The 17,709-nt window shown below is 31.7% G+C and overlaps 1 protein-coding gene across 1 annotated transcript; it reads right to left on the reverse strand.

Annotated features, from left to right (window-relative positions):
* Positions 1-233: 233 nt before the first annotated feature.
* Positions 234-2,675, reverse strand: LOC105788740 (uncharacterized). Its single transcript, XM_012615778.2, has 4 exons — positions 2,527-2,675; positions 1,410-2,121; positions 581-1,327; positions 234-483 (listed from the first exon to the last, which is right to left on the reverse strand). The coding sequence occupies exons 2-4, from the start codon at positions 2,091-2,093 to the stop codon at positions 397-399; spliced, it is 1,518 nt and encodes a 505-aa protein (XP_012471232.1). The 5' UTR covers positions 2,094-2,121; positions 2,527-2,675; the 3' UTR covers positions 234-396.
* Positions 2,676-17,709: the final 15,034 nt, after the last annotated feature.

Consider the following 17,709-nt stretch of genomic DNA (forward strand, 5'->3'; position numbering starts at 1 on the left):
TTTTTAAATTCACTTTGATGTCACTTCACACATTTCACTTTAAAAAATGATTTTTTTTCTTTTCGTATGATATTTATTTTGTATTTAGGAAAAATATTCATATTTTTTAGTGCTGCATGATATATTGGTAGCACCATTTAAAAAAATATTTTTTTCACTAATAATGTTTAGATGAGTGTGTGGAGTTTAAGGTGGTGCCGCTTGACACATTGAAGGCATCCAGAAACACAGTAGAAAACAACCTATTTTCGTAAATAATCCACAACCATGTAAATAAAAACTTTTATATTATTTTGATAATAAAAAAAGGCCCTATATGCATTAAGATCACAATGAAGTATGAACTGATAGCAAACATTGTATCCATGGATGATTCTAGATTGAAACTGCACTTGATTAAGATCCTTGCTCCATCTCTTTAAGTAGAAAGGTATTTGTCAGAGCGGATTCAGAGATGAGAGCAGCCACCATTAGACATGAAGCCTGCAAAGGAAGGAAGAAAAGAAAATAGTTAGGACAACTGGAGATATGATAAGATCATCTGTTATGGTTGCAATGAACTTGATGTGTTAAAACATACTTCCTCTTTGCCAACATACACGACTCGTTCTTCGATGTCGGTGAAAGGTATCTTCAATTTCCTTACAGCAGAAAGACCTGTGACTGAGGACACTGGAGATATGATGAGATCATCTGTTATGGTGAACATTGCAGGTCCTTTTATGAACCCAGTACTACTTGAATTGTCATTGTGATGAGACTTTGGGTCCATGACAGTTAAAGCCGAAGAATAAACCGTTTCACCGGGAGGGATAAGTGTCTCATCTGAAGTTGGCATTAGTATGTTCTGGGACCGTGTGAGATAGTAGGGTTGATGCATGTATTCTTCAATGTCTAATGCTTGCCCTTCATATCTAAAACCAGGAGCAAGCTTTGGACTGATCAGCATTGCTGTTGTTTCCTTAGATACTAAATAGTTCCTAGCATCAAGATCTTGAATGCTATCGTATAGGTGATTTATGCAGCCTGTTGAACTGCCCTTTTGCATTTCTTTTACTATAAAACCGAGTGGAACAGTGAGGAAACTAAAGAGCAAATCAACAAAATTTTCACTTGCTTCACAATAGCAAACCCTGTTCTTGGATTTACTCACCATGAGTTTCACATACATCTTCCCATCCTCATTCGATGCCTCCCCTTTTAGTCTTCCGATGCTTACCCGTTCGAGATCTTCTGTATCGTTTAGCGAAAGAACTGGGATATGATCTAACAGAGCTTCCGTCAAAGGTGTCTTTGATACTAGCAAACACTTGAGCAAGTTTAAAGCCTGAAAGAAGACAAGAGATAATCAATTTTAGGACCAAGTATTATTACATAAACAGATCAGTATACCATTAGTTGGTAATCACCTCGAGTTTTCCCATCGAAAAAGTCCTATCATCGACGACACTCATGTCCTCGATCCCAAGCTCAGAAAACAAAGAAAAGCTTGCCGCAGTTGATGGAGGCATTATACGCAATTCATCGCTTATCATCAATCGAATCGGTCCTTTGACAAACACTCCTCGGTCTTTGTCATCAGAACTTACTCTCCTAGTTTTATTCTCGACCAAATCTACCGGATACATTTGCTCTCCGCACCAACAAATAGCATCTGGATAATGACTTAGTAGCTTAAAACATGAATTGCGACAATCAGTCCTTGAGCAAAGAAAATATCTTAGGGATGCACCATCATGGATTGCCAGTTTCAGGTTCTTGCATTGAGCAGCTGCTCCGTTTCGCGGGTACAGCAACATGGTCTTGCAGGCTTTCGTTCGAAGATACAGAGCATCGAGAATCTCGACGCTGTTATATAAGTTATTCATACATCCTATATTCGTTGTCGGTCCTCGATTCCGGGTGAGCCTAACTATAGTTCCCATTGGCATTGTCAAGAAACTGAAGAGAACATCAACAAACTTGTCATCAGATTCAACAAAAACAACTCTATCCTTTGTCTTGTCTACCACAACTTTCAAGCAGATAACGGTGTCGTCGTCCATGGTCGGCAGTTCCGGTTCCGGCCTCGTTTTTCTGATGGAAAAACTCATTATCAAACCCTTGAATTAGTCCTGATCCCTGCAAAATAAAACTGCATACTAAAACTTCCCCAAATCTAAATGAAAACTTAAAAAGGTTAGATACAAATTTAGACTTGTTAATAATTGGATTTTCAGAGGATTGATTGTTAGAATCATAAAAATTAAGCTCTTAAAGCTTGTTAACTTAAAATGAGGGTTTGACTAAAAAAAAACATATAAAGAAAAGCAATCCTAAAACATTGTTCTTTTAAATGGATAAAACTTTTAATTTGCTTGTAAATTCAAAACTGTACTTTATGACTATGTTTTGGGTTCTCATTGAAACAGAAACACTTGTTCAAGTTTTAATTTCTGAAGAAAAAAAACATAATAGTAACCAGAAGCAGAAACTGGGGAAAAAAAAGAGAGCCCAAATTTCTGCAAAATAAACTAGAAAACTTGCCTGTGAAACAATGGTAACTGGAGAGAAAAGCTTTACCAAAAAGAAGCAAAGGAACAACAGTCTTAAAAGCACTGATTCTATGAAGAGTAAAGGAAGAAAAGGACTGATAGGGGAGTCTAAAACATCATTGTTTTGTCAATTATGATCACTTTATTGATTAAAATTTAAAAAAGAAAAAAGAAAGTTGTTTGCTTGACAAGTACTTGTACAGTCCACAATCGGGTGGTTGACTTGGCGGTCTTCCTCAACACAACAAACGATCATCGTTTTGTCTCATTTTGTTTGGGGGATCAGATTAGATGTTCGAATTTACTATTTATAATAATTCAGATTGATTCGAATGAGCCTGAGATCAAAATTTTCTTATCTAAATTCAGTTTTGATCGCACCTATATTTCTTACATTTTAGCATATCAGAATTTAATTATAATATTTTTTATAGATTAAAATATAAATTCATTATGTATTAATTTAAAATTTTATAATTTTGGAAGGATTAAACAAAAAAATTTATTTTTAAGGGGATAAGTAAAGTTTTATTTTATATTAATTTGAATTAAAAACATTTCATTATGAAAGGGCGAAAGTGCAATCTCACTATATATTGATTTATAATTTATCTATTTATAAGAAGATTAAATTGAAAAAAAATCATTTTTGGGAACCAAGTGCCTACTCTCTAGACCTATTTATGGATTAGATTACTCACTCAAGCCTGAAGGTCTGCCTGAAATTTAGAAAGAATTGGACAAAAATATTATGCCCAAAAAATGGGTCTAGGCAAAAAATTAAGCCCATTTTAAATATGAGCCGAGCTCGGGTTTGAACATTTAAGGCTTGAGCCTGGCCCAGCCCATTTTAAGTTTATAATCTTTATATTATGTTATTTTTATATACTATATAATTTAGAACACATTAAAAAAATAAACATATACTAAACATATAATATTACTCTAATGTAAATATTAAAATAATGTTAAGATGATTATATAAAAAAATTTAATAAATAAAAAATATATAAAATTATTAAATATTAAAATAAATAATATAAATATTTTTAAAAAATTTAAAATATAATATGGGTAGGCATAAAATGAGTTTGGGTTAATTATTTGCAAATATGGATGGGTTTAGACAAAATTTTAGACCCAAATTTCAAGCTGAGTCAAAATTGGATAAGCATAAAATATATTAATATAATGTTTAGACCCGACCTTAACTAGACCCATGAGCACTTCTACTATTCTCTATAGATTCGCCATTGTTCATACCATTTTCCAATTTATATGGTGACTTATATATATATATTTCCAAGGCAAATTTTTTTGTTTAATTATGTCAAATGTACATGTACTCTTTTGATATTTAAATTTTAATTTTGAGACATTGAGTCCTTATATTTTTATTTAAAATTTTGGTCCCTCCATTACATTTTGCCATTAAAGTTAACAAAGTCAAAGTTAAAATAATTTTTAACTCATTTACAGTTTTCAAAAGTACATAAAAATTTAAAAATTATTTGTTTTATTTTAAATAAATAAAATTTTAAAAAGATAAAAGACTCTTTAAAATTTATAAAATAAAATGCTTTTAAAAATATAAATATAAATTTCAAAATTCAATATTATCTAAATTGGATTGGTTAGTGGTTCACCAATTTTTTAATCAAAAATATAAATATAAATTTCAATATTCAATATTATCTAAATTGGATTGGTTAACGGTTCACCAATTTTTTATCTCTCATTGGATCAATACCTAAATAATTCATGATCTAATCGATCCAATCCGGTTTAGATAACATTGAATTTTGAAATTTTTTATATTTTAAAACATTTTAATATTTTATTTTAAAACAAATCATAATTTTTAAATTTTTGTTTAAAATAAGAAAATAAAATTTTAATTAAAAATTTCACGCACTTTTAAAGGTTATGGACCAAATTGACAAAAAAAACTATAAATGTTGAGGGCTAAAAAGTTTAAAAATTTTAAATATCGGTTAACTGTGACCGGTACAAATTGATTGAACTGGACTAAAAATCAATTAAACAAATAGTTGAACCAATTTTATAATTTTATGATTTTTTATTTTTTATTGTATTTGCTTTGAATCGGTCATATCAGTCTTTTTAGGAACCAATTTATCAAACTAGTTTGAAATAAGTTCAATCGATTTTTTAGCATAGTTCAACCAATCCATACTAATTTGCAAGTGAATCGATTTTTTTATCTCTCATTGGACCAATACCCCAATGGATTCCTGGTGTGACGGGTTGGTCCAATCCGATTTAGATAACATTAAATTTTGGAATTTTGGTTTATATTTTTTAAATCTTTTTTATCTTTTGAATTTTAAAGAGTTTTTGTTTTGTATAAATTATTTTTAAAAATTATAATTTTTATTTTAAAATATATTTATTAAATTTTATGTTTTATTTAAAATATGGAAAAATAATATTTTAAAAAATTATTTTACATAAGGACCAATTTGACAAAAACTGCTAATGTTGAGGGTTAAAAATTTATTTTATATTAGACATTGTTAACTTTAACGGCAAACTTTGAGATTAAAATTTATAAATTTTGAGATTAAACAAAATTCAATATTATCTAATTTTGAGATTTTGAGATTTTTAAATCAAAAAAGTATAGGGACTCAATATCTCAAAATTAAAGTATAAGAACTAAATTTTAAATTTCGAAAGAGTTCATATTTAAACCAAAATATTTCTATTAAATTTTGAGACAATTTAATTTTAACGGCAAAATTTAATAAATAAAAGTAAAGAATAAAATTCAATAGGGTGAAAATATAGTGATAATTTTATTTTTACTTTATAACGACAAAAACAAATATCAATCGAAGTGGTTATGCACTGGCGAAGCTAGGATATTAATCTTGGGAGGATCAAGCTAAAATTAGACATATTATATATTTTTTTTTCCTATAACATATGTAATGACCCGATAATTAGAGGTGTCAAAAAGTACATTCTCGGGACTCCGTTCCCATAAATTGGACTCGTAAATATTTAAATATATTTACGAAGCTAGTTGTGTAGTTAATTAGGTTTCGGTTAAGCGAATTTACTTGAATTAAAAGTAATTAGGTATAAGGACTAAATTGTGTATAGGATGAAAGTTGAATTATAGATTAAAAAATAAATTAAAGGGACAATGTAGTAATTATACCTATGTTATAAAAATATGTTATAATATTAATAATTTTAATAATTAAGTAAATATATATTATATAATAATAAAATAAAGTATAATAAAACAAAAAGTATTAAAAGAATGAATAAAAAAAAAGAAAGCCATACAAATTAAGAAAGAAAAAGAGAAAGAAGAAAAGAAGAAGTCACGCAAGGTTAGGGCTCCAAATTTTCAAAGTTTAATTGGTTAGTCAATTTAGTCCCTTTTCTTGTAATTGGTATGGGTTACCCAACCCATGTTGAAATTTTACCAATTATTAAGTTTTTAAGTATTGTCAATGTTGAATAATTTTAGTATTAGGGATTAAATTGATAGATTTTCAAGTTAGAAATGGAAAAAGATTAAATTGTATGATAAATTGTAAATTTTGAGTAATAGGGACTAAATTGTGAACATTTTGAAATTTAGGGGTTTAAGTGAAAATAGGGAGTTAAATTTAGTTTAAAGTAGAAATTATATAAAATATAGAATTAATTGCAAAGAATAAAAATTAGTCTAGATTTAGGGACTAAAATGGAATTTAGGCAAATATTGAGTAAAAATTTAAATATCCAATATTCAATATGAAATTGAATTGTGTTATATTCATGAATTTAATTGTTTTAATTCCATAGCTAACGTCGTACCGAAATTCTCGACTAAAAAAATGGAAGGATAAAATCGATGTCGAAGGCTCGGAATTCCTGGTTTGTATTTCTATAATCCGAACTTAGTTGTTAATTGTTATAATTCAATTTAATGCATATGGTAAGTGTTAAGGTGAGTAATTGACATTTTGATAATTGATTGAAATGGATTGAATTGGTAGATACATATTGAATGTATTGATTATTGAATTGAAATGAACATATGTGTTAATATGAAAGTTGGATATTGATTATTATAGATTGAATTTAATTCATGTGTATATATGTGATTATATGAAAAATTAGTATTGGATATTGGTTATATATGAAATGTGAAATTAAACATTATTAACTGTATCGGGCTGAGTCGGATATAGATGGCATGCCATAGGATAGGAAGAGTTTAGGGATTTCTTCGACCTCGAGTCGATGAGGCACCGAGTGCCAATTTTCTTCAGTTTAACCGATTAGACACTGGGTGTCAACTTTATATAGCGCTGGGCACAGTTACTACTTCAGATTTATCCGATGAGGCATTGGGTGCCAAACTAATGTGTTGGTTGGATCCGTGTATTTGTCCGAGTCCGAGTCATGTTAATAGGGGTAATTAAATAAAACGGTACTATGATTGATATTGGATGATATTGTATGTGAATTGAAAATGAGATACATGAGTTATGTACTTATGAATTGGATATGGAATGGATAATATTATTGTTTAAATGATATGTGGATCAAATTATGAAAGCTATTATATAGCAAGTGATGAGAATTGAGTACGGTATGGAATGATGTATTCATGAATTGAGTATTGAATGGCTAATGCCATTGTATGAATAAAGGTGGTTTGATACGTGAATAACTATTTATATAGCAATTGTGTGAATTGGGACATTGTTTAACAAATAAAATATGATAGCATGTGTAAATTGAATATAGTATAAAGTGATATGCAAATATGTATGAATTAAAAGACTAACATATGATAGTCATGATACTAGACATTAATATGTGCTTATAATTCAATTGTGCATATTATATTATCTTGTTTTTAAATATTCGGATTATAGAAATACCACTGAGTTTTACTTAGCTTACGGTTTTGTTTTTCTGTGTGCAGATTAGGTACTTCTCTCTTTGATATCTGATTCAACATCCAACAACGATCCCAAAATCAAATGTGGTGATGTTTATCTTTTGTGTTGGCATGTACCTAGGATGTCTAAATGATAGCTATTTTGTGGATGGATTGTAAATGAGGTAATAAGTTAATGTTTTAGGTATATATGAGCTAGGTGAAATTAATGGATTTTGGCATGTTTATAATCTTCATTTGAATGATGCATTGATGACATGTTTTGATGATATATATGTAATACCAATGAGGGTACATTGGTTAGGCACCTAGGATGATTGTTTTGACATGTTTTGAATGTATTTGATCGTGTTTTCAACAGGTTAAACGAATTGTTTTTGAGTTGTTTAATGCCCAAGAATGTAGGAAATGGTAAATTTGTTGTTTAAGGCACATTTTGGGTCCACACAGCTAGACACACGGGCGTGTGACTTGGCCATGTGAGACACATGGCTAGCACACGAGCATGCGAGGCCATTTCAAAAGGGTACACGGCCTGGCACATGGCCTAGCACACAGGCATGTAGCTTGGCCGTATAACCCAAGTCAGAGGGTTACATGAGCACAGATAGGGGCTAGGACACGGCCGTGTGTCCCTATTTCGAATGCTCACACAACCATGTGAACCCTGCAGTTAAAATTTTCTAACTTTTTTCTAAAATTTTCAAATGTTCCCGATTTAGTCTCAAATCGTTTCTAAAGTGTTTTCAAGCTCTCAAAGGCTTAATAAGGGATTCTATGCATGTTAATGATGAAACATTTTATGACTTATGAAATGTTTGAAATGAATTATTAAATTACGATTATTTGGTAATGCTCTGAAACCTTATTTCTGTGACGGATACGGGTTAAGGGTGTTACAACATATATTATATATGTTAATTATACTACAAAAAATTAGATAAAAATTTTGTTCCACATTATATTTTCAAATATATATGGACCTGATTCAACAATGAGAAAAACATTAAAAAAATGAAACTATCACTGTTAGAGTTTGAATTGAGTTAAACAGAAAAGAATCGATTTAAAACAATAATGAATCGATTCAAACAACAAAGAATTGAGTCAAAACAATATACAATCGATTTAAAAAGTAAAGAATTGATTCAAAACAATAATGAAACTAAGATTGAGCAACATACACACGTGTTGCAACATGCATGCAAACTGATTGCACTTAACAAAAATCATTTTAACATCATGGTTGGCCATTTTTCAACAATCACATTTCACAAATCATTACCAAAAGCAACCAAGTAACCAACCATAACAAATAGTAGCTTAAGTAGTGGATCTCATCATTTATAAATAACTTTCTACTACGAATTAATTATTTCACTAATTTTGAATTATGACAATAGCATATAACTAACTAGCATCTCAAAAATATTGAACTTTTCCGTGCAAATTGATTTCCCAATTTCCACTAATAAACTATCGAGACATCTAAATACCTCTTTTCCATTAAGAGATAGCACACTAGTAGGTTGAGGGTATATCCATTGACGGCTTGACTAATGAAAATGTCAGTATCGAGACCCTGTAAAGCTCAAAACTTGTATTAACTCTACAATAGTCAAGAAAGTAAGACAAACAAAGGATAAAAAATATGAAAGAAATAGTAAAAGTTCCAACTTTTACTCCCAAATTTGACTTCTTCAAGAAAATTTTCCCTTTTATTTTTATCAAGAATAATTTTTTAATATTATTTTTAATACTATAAAAATATTGGAAGGATTTGGGAGAACTATAGAATATATATGTAAAAAAAAATAGAACGTTAGTAATGTCAATTTATCGTAAAGAAAAAGAGAGAGAAAAATAAAGAACACACTGATTTTACGTGGAAACCCTTTCGGGAAAAAAAACCACGGACAGAGGAGAAGATAATTCACTATGTCGAATTCGAATAATTATAAGAGGAGTAGACTATGTCTATTTATAGGCTTGTAAAACCATATTCTAATAGGAGTGTAGTAAGATTGAAACACCTTATTCTAATCAATATCAAATAGATTGAGCTTAATAATGTTTAAAAAACCTTATTCTAAAATAAAATAAAAGAAGAGTAGTTCTATATGGATTTTACTTTTATTTTATTTTGCCAATGTATTTTATTTAAATAAGGATTCAGGTCACTTAATTCTAACAATCTCCACCTTGACACGAATTCTCAATGAACAAGTTCTTCATCGCGAACTCTCAACGAACAAGTTTTCCACCTCTTCCATAAAACCCCTTAAGGGTTTAACTTCAACAATGAACACCAACCAAGTCTAAGCAATGCTCAAACTTGGTTATAGGAAGTGACTTAGTCATCATATTTGCAGGATTTTCATGAGTACTAATTTTGCTCACAACAATATCACCATAAGCAATAATGTCACGAACAAAATGATACCGAACATCAATGTGTTTTGTTTTCTCATGAAACATTTGATCTTTTGTAAGGAAGATGACACTCTGACTATCACAAAATACTATACTGATTTGAAGGTCTTCATTAAGTTCACTAAAGAGTCCCTCCAACCAAATGGCTTCTTTACAAGCCTCAGTAATCGCCATGTACTCAGCTTCAGTGGTAGACAAAGCAACTGTAGTTTGCAAAGTGGCTTTTCAATTGATTGCACAACCTTCGATTGTAAAGACATAACCTGTGAGAGATATTCTTCTATCAAGGTCTCCAGCAAAATCAGCATCAACATAACCAATGACTCAATTTGTAGTTCTTTCAAACTATAAGCAAACATCAATAGTACCTCGTAAGTATCTTAAAATCCACTGAACTGCTTTCCAATGTTTTTTACCGGGATTCGCCATGTATTTGCTAATTGCACTGACTACATATGATAAATCTGGAAGTGAACAAATCATAGCATACATGAGAGATCCCACTGCACTAGAGTATGGAACATATGACATGTACTTAATCTCATTATCTGATTGTGGAAACAAAGCCGATGAAAGTCTAAAATGGGCTGCTAAAGGAGTACTAACAGGCTTAGCATTCTACATATTGAAACTGCAAAGAACTTTCTCAATGTACCCCTTCTGACTTAGGTACAATTTACTTGTTTTTCTATCTTTGAGAATCTCCATACCAAGTATCTTCTTTGTTGGTCTCAAATATTTCATCTCAAATTCTTCACTTAGTTGGGCTTTGACCTTTTTTATCTCTCATTTATCTTTCGCTGCTATCAATATGTCATCAACATAAATGAGTAGATACACAAAAGAACCATCACTATTTTTCTTAAAGTAAACACAACTGTCAAAGCTACTTCTTTTAAAATCATGAGAAGTCATAAAGGAATCAAACCTTTTGTAACACTGTCTTGGTGACTGTTTCAAACCGTAAAGGAACTTTTTCAGCAAGCAAACATAGTCCTTTTTTTTCTTTATTAGAAAAATGCAATTTTCACATCTAACTGCTCAAGCTCCAAATCATGCATGGCCACAATACCAAGCAAAGCTCAAATCGAACTATGTTTCACAACTGGGGAGAACACATCTATGAAATCTACTCTTGGAATTTGACTGTAACCCTTTGCAGCAAGCCTTGCTTTATATCTGGGTTCTTCAACTCTTAGAGTCCCTTCTTTCTTTTTAAACACCTATTTACAACGAACAACTTTTTTACCTTTAGGAAGTTTCACAAGATCCCATGTTTTGTTTTTGTGGAGTGATTTCATCTCTTCTTGTATAGTAAACATCCACTTTTCTAAGACTTCACAGCTAACTGTATCAGAATAATTAGATGGCTTTTGGTTTGCATTTATATCTTCGACCACATTTAAAACATAAGCAACTAGATTAGCCTTGGCATACTTCTTTAGAGGTTTAATTTCTCTTCTAGTTCTGTTTTTGGCGATAGAGTATTGTGGTAAATAAACAACTCTATTTTAAATTTTTGTACTAGCTTGAATAGTCGACTCTGTTGTAGATTCTGGATTAATCTGATGCTCCACCTGTTTTTGATTTTCTTTATTAGAAGAATCTTTAAGAGATAAGTTAGGTAGCATAGCAGTTTCATCAAAAACAACATCTCTGCTAATCACAACTTTTCTATTTTCAGGAGACCATAACTTATACCCTTTTACACAAGCTTTATAACCAAGAAAAACATATTTAATAGATCTCGGTTCTAATTGTTCATTATCAACATGAGTATACGCAGGACACCTAAAGATCTTTAAATCAGAATAGTTAGCAGGATCACCAGACCAACCTCTTGTGGAGTCTTTTTCTCTATGGCAACGGATGGAGATCGAGTTATCAAAAAACATGCAGTAAAGGCTGCTTTGGCCCAAAACGACTTTGGTAAGTTGGCATTTGACAACATACATAGAACCTTTTCTATGATTGTTCTATTCATTCGTTCTGCAATGATATTTTGCTGTGGAGTATGTCGAATTGCCAAGTGTCTCACGATCCCTTCTGACTTGCACAGTTTATTAAACTTATCAGAATAGAACTCTAAGCCATTGTCTGTGCGGAGGTAATTTATTTATTTTCCCGTCTATTTTTCAATCATAGTTTTCCAAGACTTAAATGCGGAAAACACATCGATTTTCTACTTTAGTAAGAACACCTAAACTTTTCTAAAAAAATCATCAATAAAAGTTAGCATATAATTAGCTCCACCTCTCGAAGGCACTCTAGATGGCCCCCACAAATCAGAATGAATATACCCCAACGTTCCTTTCGTGTTATGGATTCCTCTAGTGAATCGAACTCTCTTTTGCTTCCCAAAAATGCAATGCTCACGGAACTTCAGTTTGCAAATTCCTTGCCCATCAAAAAGTCATCTTTTGCTCAATTTTGCCATGCCATTCTCACTCATATGCCCTAGGTGCATATGCCAAAGTTTAGTAATATCATCATTTTACGAGGAAAAGGAAGCGACGGCTGCATCACCAGTATTAGTAAAACCCTACAGAACATATAACTTGGCAGTCTTTCTCTGCCCTTTCATCACAACTAAGGAACCTTTGAAAATCTTCAAAACCCCACTTTCAGCTGTGTATTTGTTCCTTTTTGAATCAAGAGTACTCAACGAAACTAAATTTCTCTTCAATTTTGGAACATGTCGTACGTCACTAAGTGTTCTGACAATTCCATCAAACATCTTAACTTTAATTGTTCCAACACCTGCAATTCTACATGAAGCATTATTTCCCATCAAAACAACACTTTCAGACACTGTTTCATAAGTTGTAAACCAATTCCGATTGGGACTCATGTAGAAGGTGCAACCCGAATCAATGATCCACTCCTCGCTTACTTTAGAATTGTTGACAGAAGCGACTAGAAGTTCACCATCGTTGTAGTCTTCTACAACATCAGCTTTACTGAAATTTTCTGGTTGTTTTCTATTTTGATTCGCAGTCTCCCTTTTGATCTTGTTCTGTAGCTTATAGCACTCAGATTTAATGTGTCATTTCTTCTTGCAGAAGTTACAAGTTTTACCTCTGTTTGAAGATTTTGATCTACCCTTAGATTTACCGCAAGGATTTTGTTCCAATGTCCTTTCATGATCATCATTAGTATTCTAATCTTGTCTTTCATGAATAATGAGACCCTCTCTGTGAGAGTTAGTTTTAACCACAAGATGTTTCATCTTATCATACGAGGTTAAAGAATCATAAACCTCATCAACTGTGAGAGACTTGTGGCTATATAAAATTGCATCGCTAAAGGTTGAATAAGACGGGGGCAACGAACAAAGTAGAATCAACCCTAGATTTTCATTATCATACTGAACCTCCATGGCCTCCAAGTTTGAGAAAATTTCTTTAAACATTGTTAAGTGTTCATGCACAGACGCACCTTCCTCCAAACGATGAGCATAAAGATGCTGCTTCATATGCAGCTTGCTAGTTAGAGTTTTTGACATACATATTTGTTCAAACCTCTTCCATAATCCAGCGGCGATCTTCTCTTTCATCACATCCTGCAAAATTTCGTTAGACAAATGCAGATGTAACTATGTTAACGCCTTTCGATCCTTGCGCTTCTTCTCTTCCTCCGTCAATGTTGAAGGCATCTTATCTACCCCTAGCAGGGCTTCCTCTAAGTCCATCTATGCGAGAACTGCCTGCATCTTTATCTGCCACAACGCAAATCTGGTGTTGCGATCTAACAGCGAAATTTTGTACTTCAAAGACGCCATATCGTGATTGAGATGAACAACCCGGAAGCTTTGATACCAATTTGTAAAAAAAATATAACGTCAGTAATGATAATTTATCGCAAAGAAAAAGAGAGAAAAATAAAGAACACACATATTTTACGTGGAAACCCTTTCGGAAAAAAAATCAAGGGCAGAGGAGAAGATAATTCACTATGTTGAATTCGAATAATTACAAGAGGAGTAGACTATGTCTATTTATAGGCTTGTAAAACCATATTATAATATGAGTGTAGTAAAATTGAAACACCTTATTCTAATCAATATCAAATAGGTGGAGCTTAATAAGGTTTAAAAAACCTTATTCTAAAATAAAATAAAAGAAGTGTAGTTCTATATGGATTTTACTTTTATTTTATTTTACCAATGTATTTTATTTAAATAAGGATTCGGGTCACTTAATTCTAACAATATACAAACGAGGAAATTATAAAGTCTTAAATTCCCTTGAATCTCTTAGTAGCTTCGCCACCATTAGACATGAAGCCTAAGTGTCATATCAGAATTCAGAAGTCACCCATTCCGTGTCCAGTCGTACATCTGAATTATAATAGTATCGTTGATGCATGTATTCTTCAATGTCTAATGATTGTTCTTCATAGCTAAAACCAAGGGCAACATTGCTGTTTCCTTAGATACTAAATATTTCATAGCTTCAAGATCTTGAACGCTATCATATATGCAGCCTTTTGAATTGCCCTTTTGCATTTCCTTTACTATAAACCCAAGTGGAACAATAAGGAAGCTGAAGTGCAAATCAACAAATTTTTCACTTGTTTCACAATAGCAAACCATGTTCTTGGATTTGTTTACCATAAGTTTCACAAACATCTTCACATGCTCATTCGTTGCTGTTGTTGCCGCCCTTTTTAGTTTTTCGAGGGTTATCTATTAGTTGGTAATCCCCTTAAGTTTTCTCATCGAATAAATCTGATCTTCGACGACACTTGAGTCATTGATCCCAAGTTCAGAAAACAAAGAAAAAGTTGTCGTAGTTGATGAAGGCATTACATGCAAATTGTCACTTATCATCAGTAAAATCGTTATTTGACAAACACTCCTCCATCTTGATCATCAGAACTTGGTCTCTTTAGTTTCTTTCTCCTTCAACCATGTCCAATACATAGGCTTTCCACATCGACAAGTAGCTTATAACCTAAACTGCATTATCATCCATTGCCAGTTTCAGGTTCTTGAATCGAGCAGTAGCCACATTTTGAGAGTCCAGCAACATGGTCTTGCTAGCTTTTGTTCGGAGATACCACGCGTTGAGAACCTCGACGCTGTTATATAAGTTATTCATGCAACCTATGTTAGTCGCCGGTCCTTGATTACGAGTGAGCCGCAATGTCAATAAACTGAAAAGAATGTCAACAAACATCTCATCAGATTCAACGAAAACAACTTCCAGTTCCAATTTTCTGATAGAATAACTCATCAAGCCATTAGTATAAAACTACATTAAATCGTTACAAGCACTGAACTAATCGTTAATCAATTAACAAATTAAAATAATCTACACATTTTACTTGATGGGACTCGAATCTGCGATCTTAAAAATCCCAAAGCCACATCCTTACGGTTACGAATGACATAATGAGCCAAAGCCTATGATTTGCATTGAAACAAAATTTGAGTAGCATGATCTTCTTGTTGTACATGGATGAAACTTTTAATTTGCTTTGTCAAAAGCGGAGTTCAAAACAGTACTTTATGGTTTTGGATTTTCATGGCAGAAAATCATTAATAAACTAACAAATTAAAATAATTTACACATTTTACTTGATGGACTTCAACTTAAGACCTCAAAAATACCAAAACCATAACCTTATCATTACGAATGACGGAATGAACGGTTTTGGGTTCTCATTGGCACAAAATCATTTTTGAAAGTTTTGGTTTTTGAAAAGATATAATAATTTTATTGATTAAAATCTAAATCTTCTTCGTTAGACAAGTATTTGTACATTCACAATTAAACTATTTGACTTACCAGTCCAGCTAATTTAGTAATGCTTTTCAAAAGTACTTTTGGGCTAAAAAATATTTTTCGGTAAAAGTTCAAATTTCATGCTTCATTTTTTGTTAAAAAGTATTTTCCAAAATAAATTTTTATCTCAAAACATTTATGAAAATCTTAAATGCATCTTGTTTAGCAATGTTTTATCTCAAAAGTGTTTTTAGTCTCAAAAGTGCTTTTGAGAAACAATGCTAAATTAATGATAATAACATCATTAGGGGTTTATATGTAAAATTGTACCTTTTTCCATGTTGATATATATTGATAAGAAAAGTATTTAAACTATCAATTTTGTTTTGGTTAAAATCAAAAGCCAACAATAATCAATAAAAATGTGGCACGTAGCATATTTTTACTAAATGTATTAGTATAATTTTTATTAGCTTTGGAATAGATTTATGATATTTTGTTATGTTTGTTCATTTCTTAATTTGGGTAGGTGTTTAAAATTAGATAATTGAACTTAAATTAAGTAAACTATTATTTATTTAATATTTACATTAAAATATTTATAAAAATTTAGGTGACCAAAATAAAAATGACTTAATTCTAGAATGATTAACGAGATAGTTTATCCAAAAATTTATGCATCAATTTAAACATCAAAACTAAAGATGCGTCCCAAAAACTTAGATAAAAAATGTTTTGATTTTAACTAGTGTTTTTTTTATGAATTATAATAATAAGATATAATCTAAACAACAAGCGCAATTAGTTGGACTCGAACCCTGGCTACAACTAGGATGCGAACACCCTTATTCCAATAACATTAATAATTAATAATTTTAAAAAATATAAAATTCTATTCTAGTTCAACTTTTATTCTTTTAATTGAATTCAATTACAGCCCGTTTGGTTGGATGTAATGGGAATACCATTACAGCCCGATTCGGTGGGCCCTACCTATTCCGACGTTTGGTTGGACGTAATGCCCTATTACGGGCTGATTACATTACGCCCCTATTCGTCATATTTGATGGTTTCCATTCCGGATGGAAAGCTCAGTTTCCATGCGTTTTAGGTTGTCCCGAATCCTTCTTCCCTGTTTTACCCTCCCAACCCGAAAGCCACCTCCACCTCTCCCTCCTGATTTCTTCCGGCCTCATCGTTTTCGAGCAAGAACTAGGGCTCTGTCAAGGTTATTGATCTCCACATTCCGACAAGGTTGCGTTGATCTCCATCCTTTCTGGGTATGTTTTGAATTCTTTTTTGTTTGAAACTTGTAAAAAACAATGTTTTCTTTTCATGGAAATTACCAACTGCATTGGTTTCTTGATTGATTTTCATGGAAATTGAATGGTATTGAATGGTATTTCTCTGTGCTAATTATTCAGGCAAGTATAGAAAGTTTTGGTATATCTGCTTCTTTTTCTTTTTTCCTCTTTCTGGTTTGCTATTTTTTTCTTGCTTGGATCGTTTCAGATTTGCAAGATTTTGTGGTTCTTAGGCTTGATACTTGTTTGTGTTCTGAGAAAATAGAGAAATATGGAAAGAAAAGTATCTAATTCTAGCAATTCTTTAGAACTGCTCATTAAAAAAAATTAGATTATTTAAATTATTATTGAATTTTTAAGCAACCAAGTGGAAAGCTCCCTTTATAAACAGGATAGTGGAAGTTAAACGAAGCTTGAAGATTTCATGGAACTTTTAAGTTAATATCAAATCGGTTTAAATTTGCTGAAGGCTTGTATGAAGTTGTAAGATGAGATGTATGTGGGAGTTTTCGATTTTGGATCATTCCTTGCTTGAAGTTCGGGTTCTTGTTGCATGACACAAGCGTTTTGTTTCGAGATATAGATAATAGGTCTTATTAATTGCCTCTGATCGAGAGATGCTTTGGGAAGAAACCTTGTTGTTCATTTGTTTCTTTTAGTGCCCAAACAAATTCAATCCTTGACATTCGGTTATTGTGACTTGTGGTTTACTTTTAGTGCCAAAACAAATTTAATTCTTGACATGTTTGGTAGTTGTGGCTTGCGGTTGCTTTTAG

This window comes from Gossypium raimondii, chromosome 2, assembly GCF_025698545.1.
Source record: "Gossypium raimondii isolate GPD5lz chromosome 2, ASM2569854v1, whole genome shotgun sequence".
NCBI classification, from domain to species: domain Eukaryota; kingdom Viridiplantae; phylum Streptophyta; class Magnoliopsida; order Malvales; family Malvaceae; genus Gossypium; species Gossypium raimondii.

Bases quoted from the DNA above. Each gene is read 5' to 3' on its own strand.
- LOC105788740 (XM_012615778.2), bottom strand. From the start codon at position 2,093: ATGAGTTTTTCCATCAGAAAAACGAGGCCGGAACCGGAACTGCCGACC. The intron at 1,328-1,409 runs GTGATTACCAAC...GTCTTCTTTCAG, and splicing joins TTTCGATGGGAAAACTCGAG to GCTTTAAACTTGCTCAAGTG. The intron at 484-580 runs GTATGTTTTAAC...CTTCCTTTGCAG, and splicing joins TGTATGTTGGCAAAGAGGAA to GCTTCATGTCTAATGGTGGC.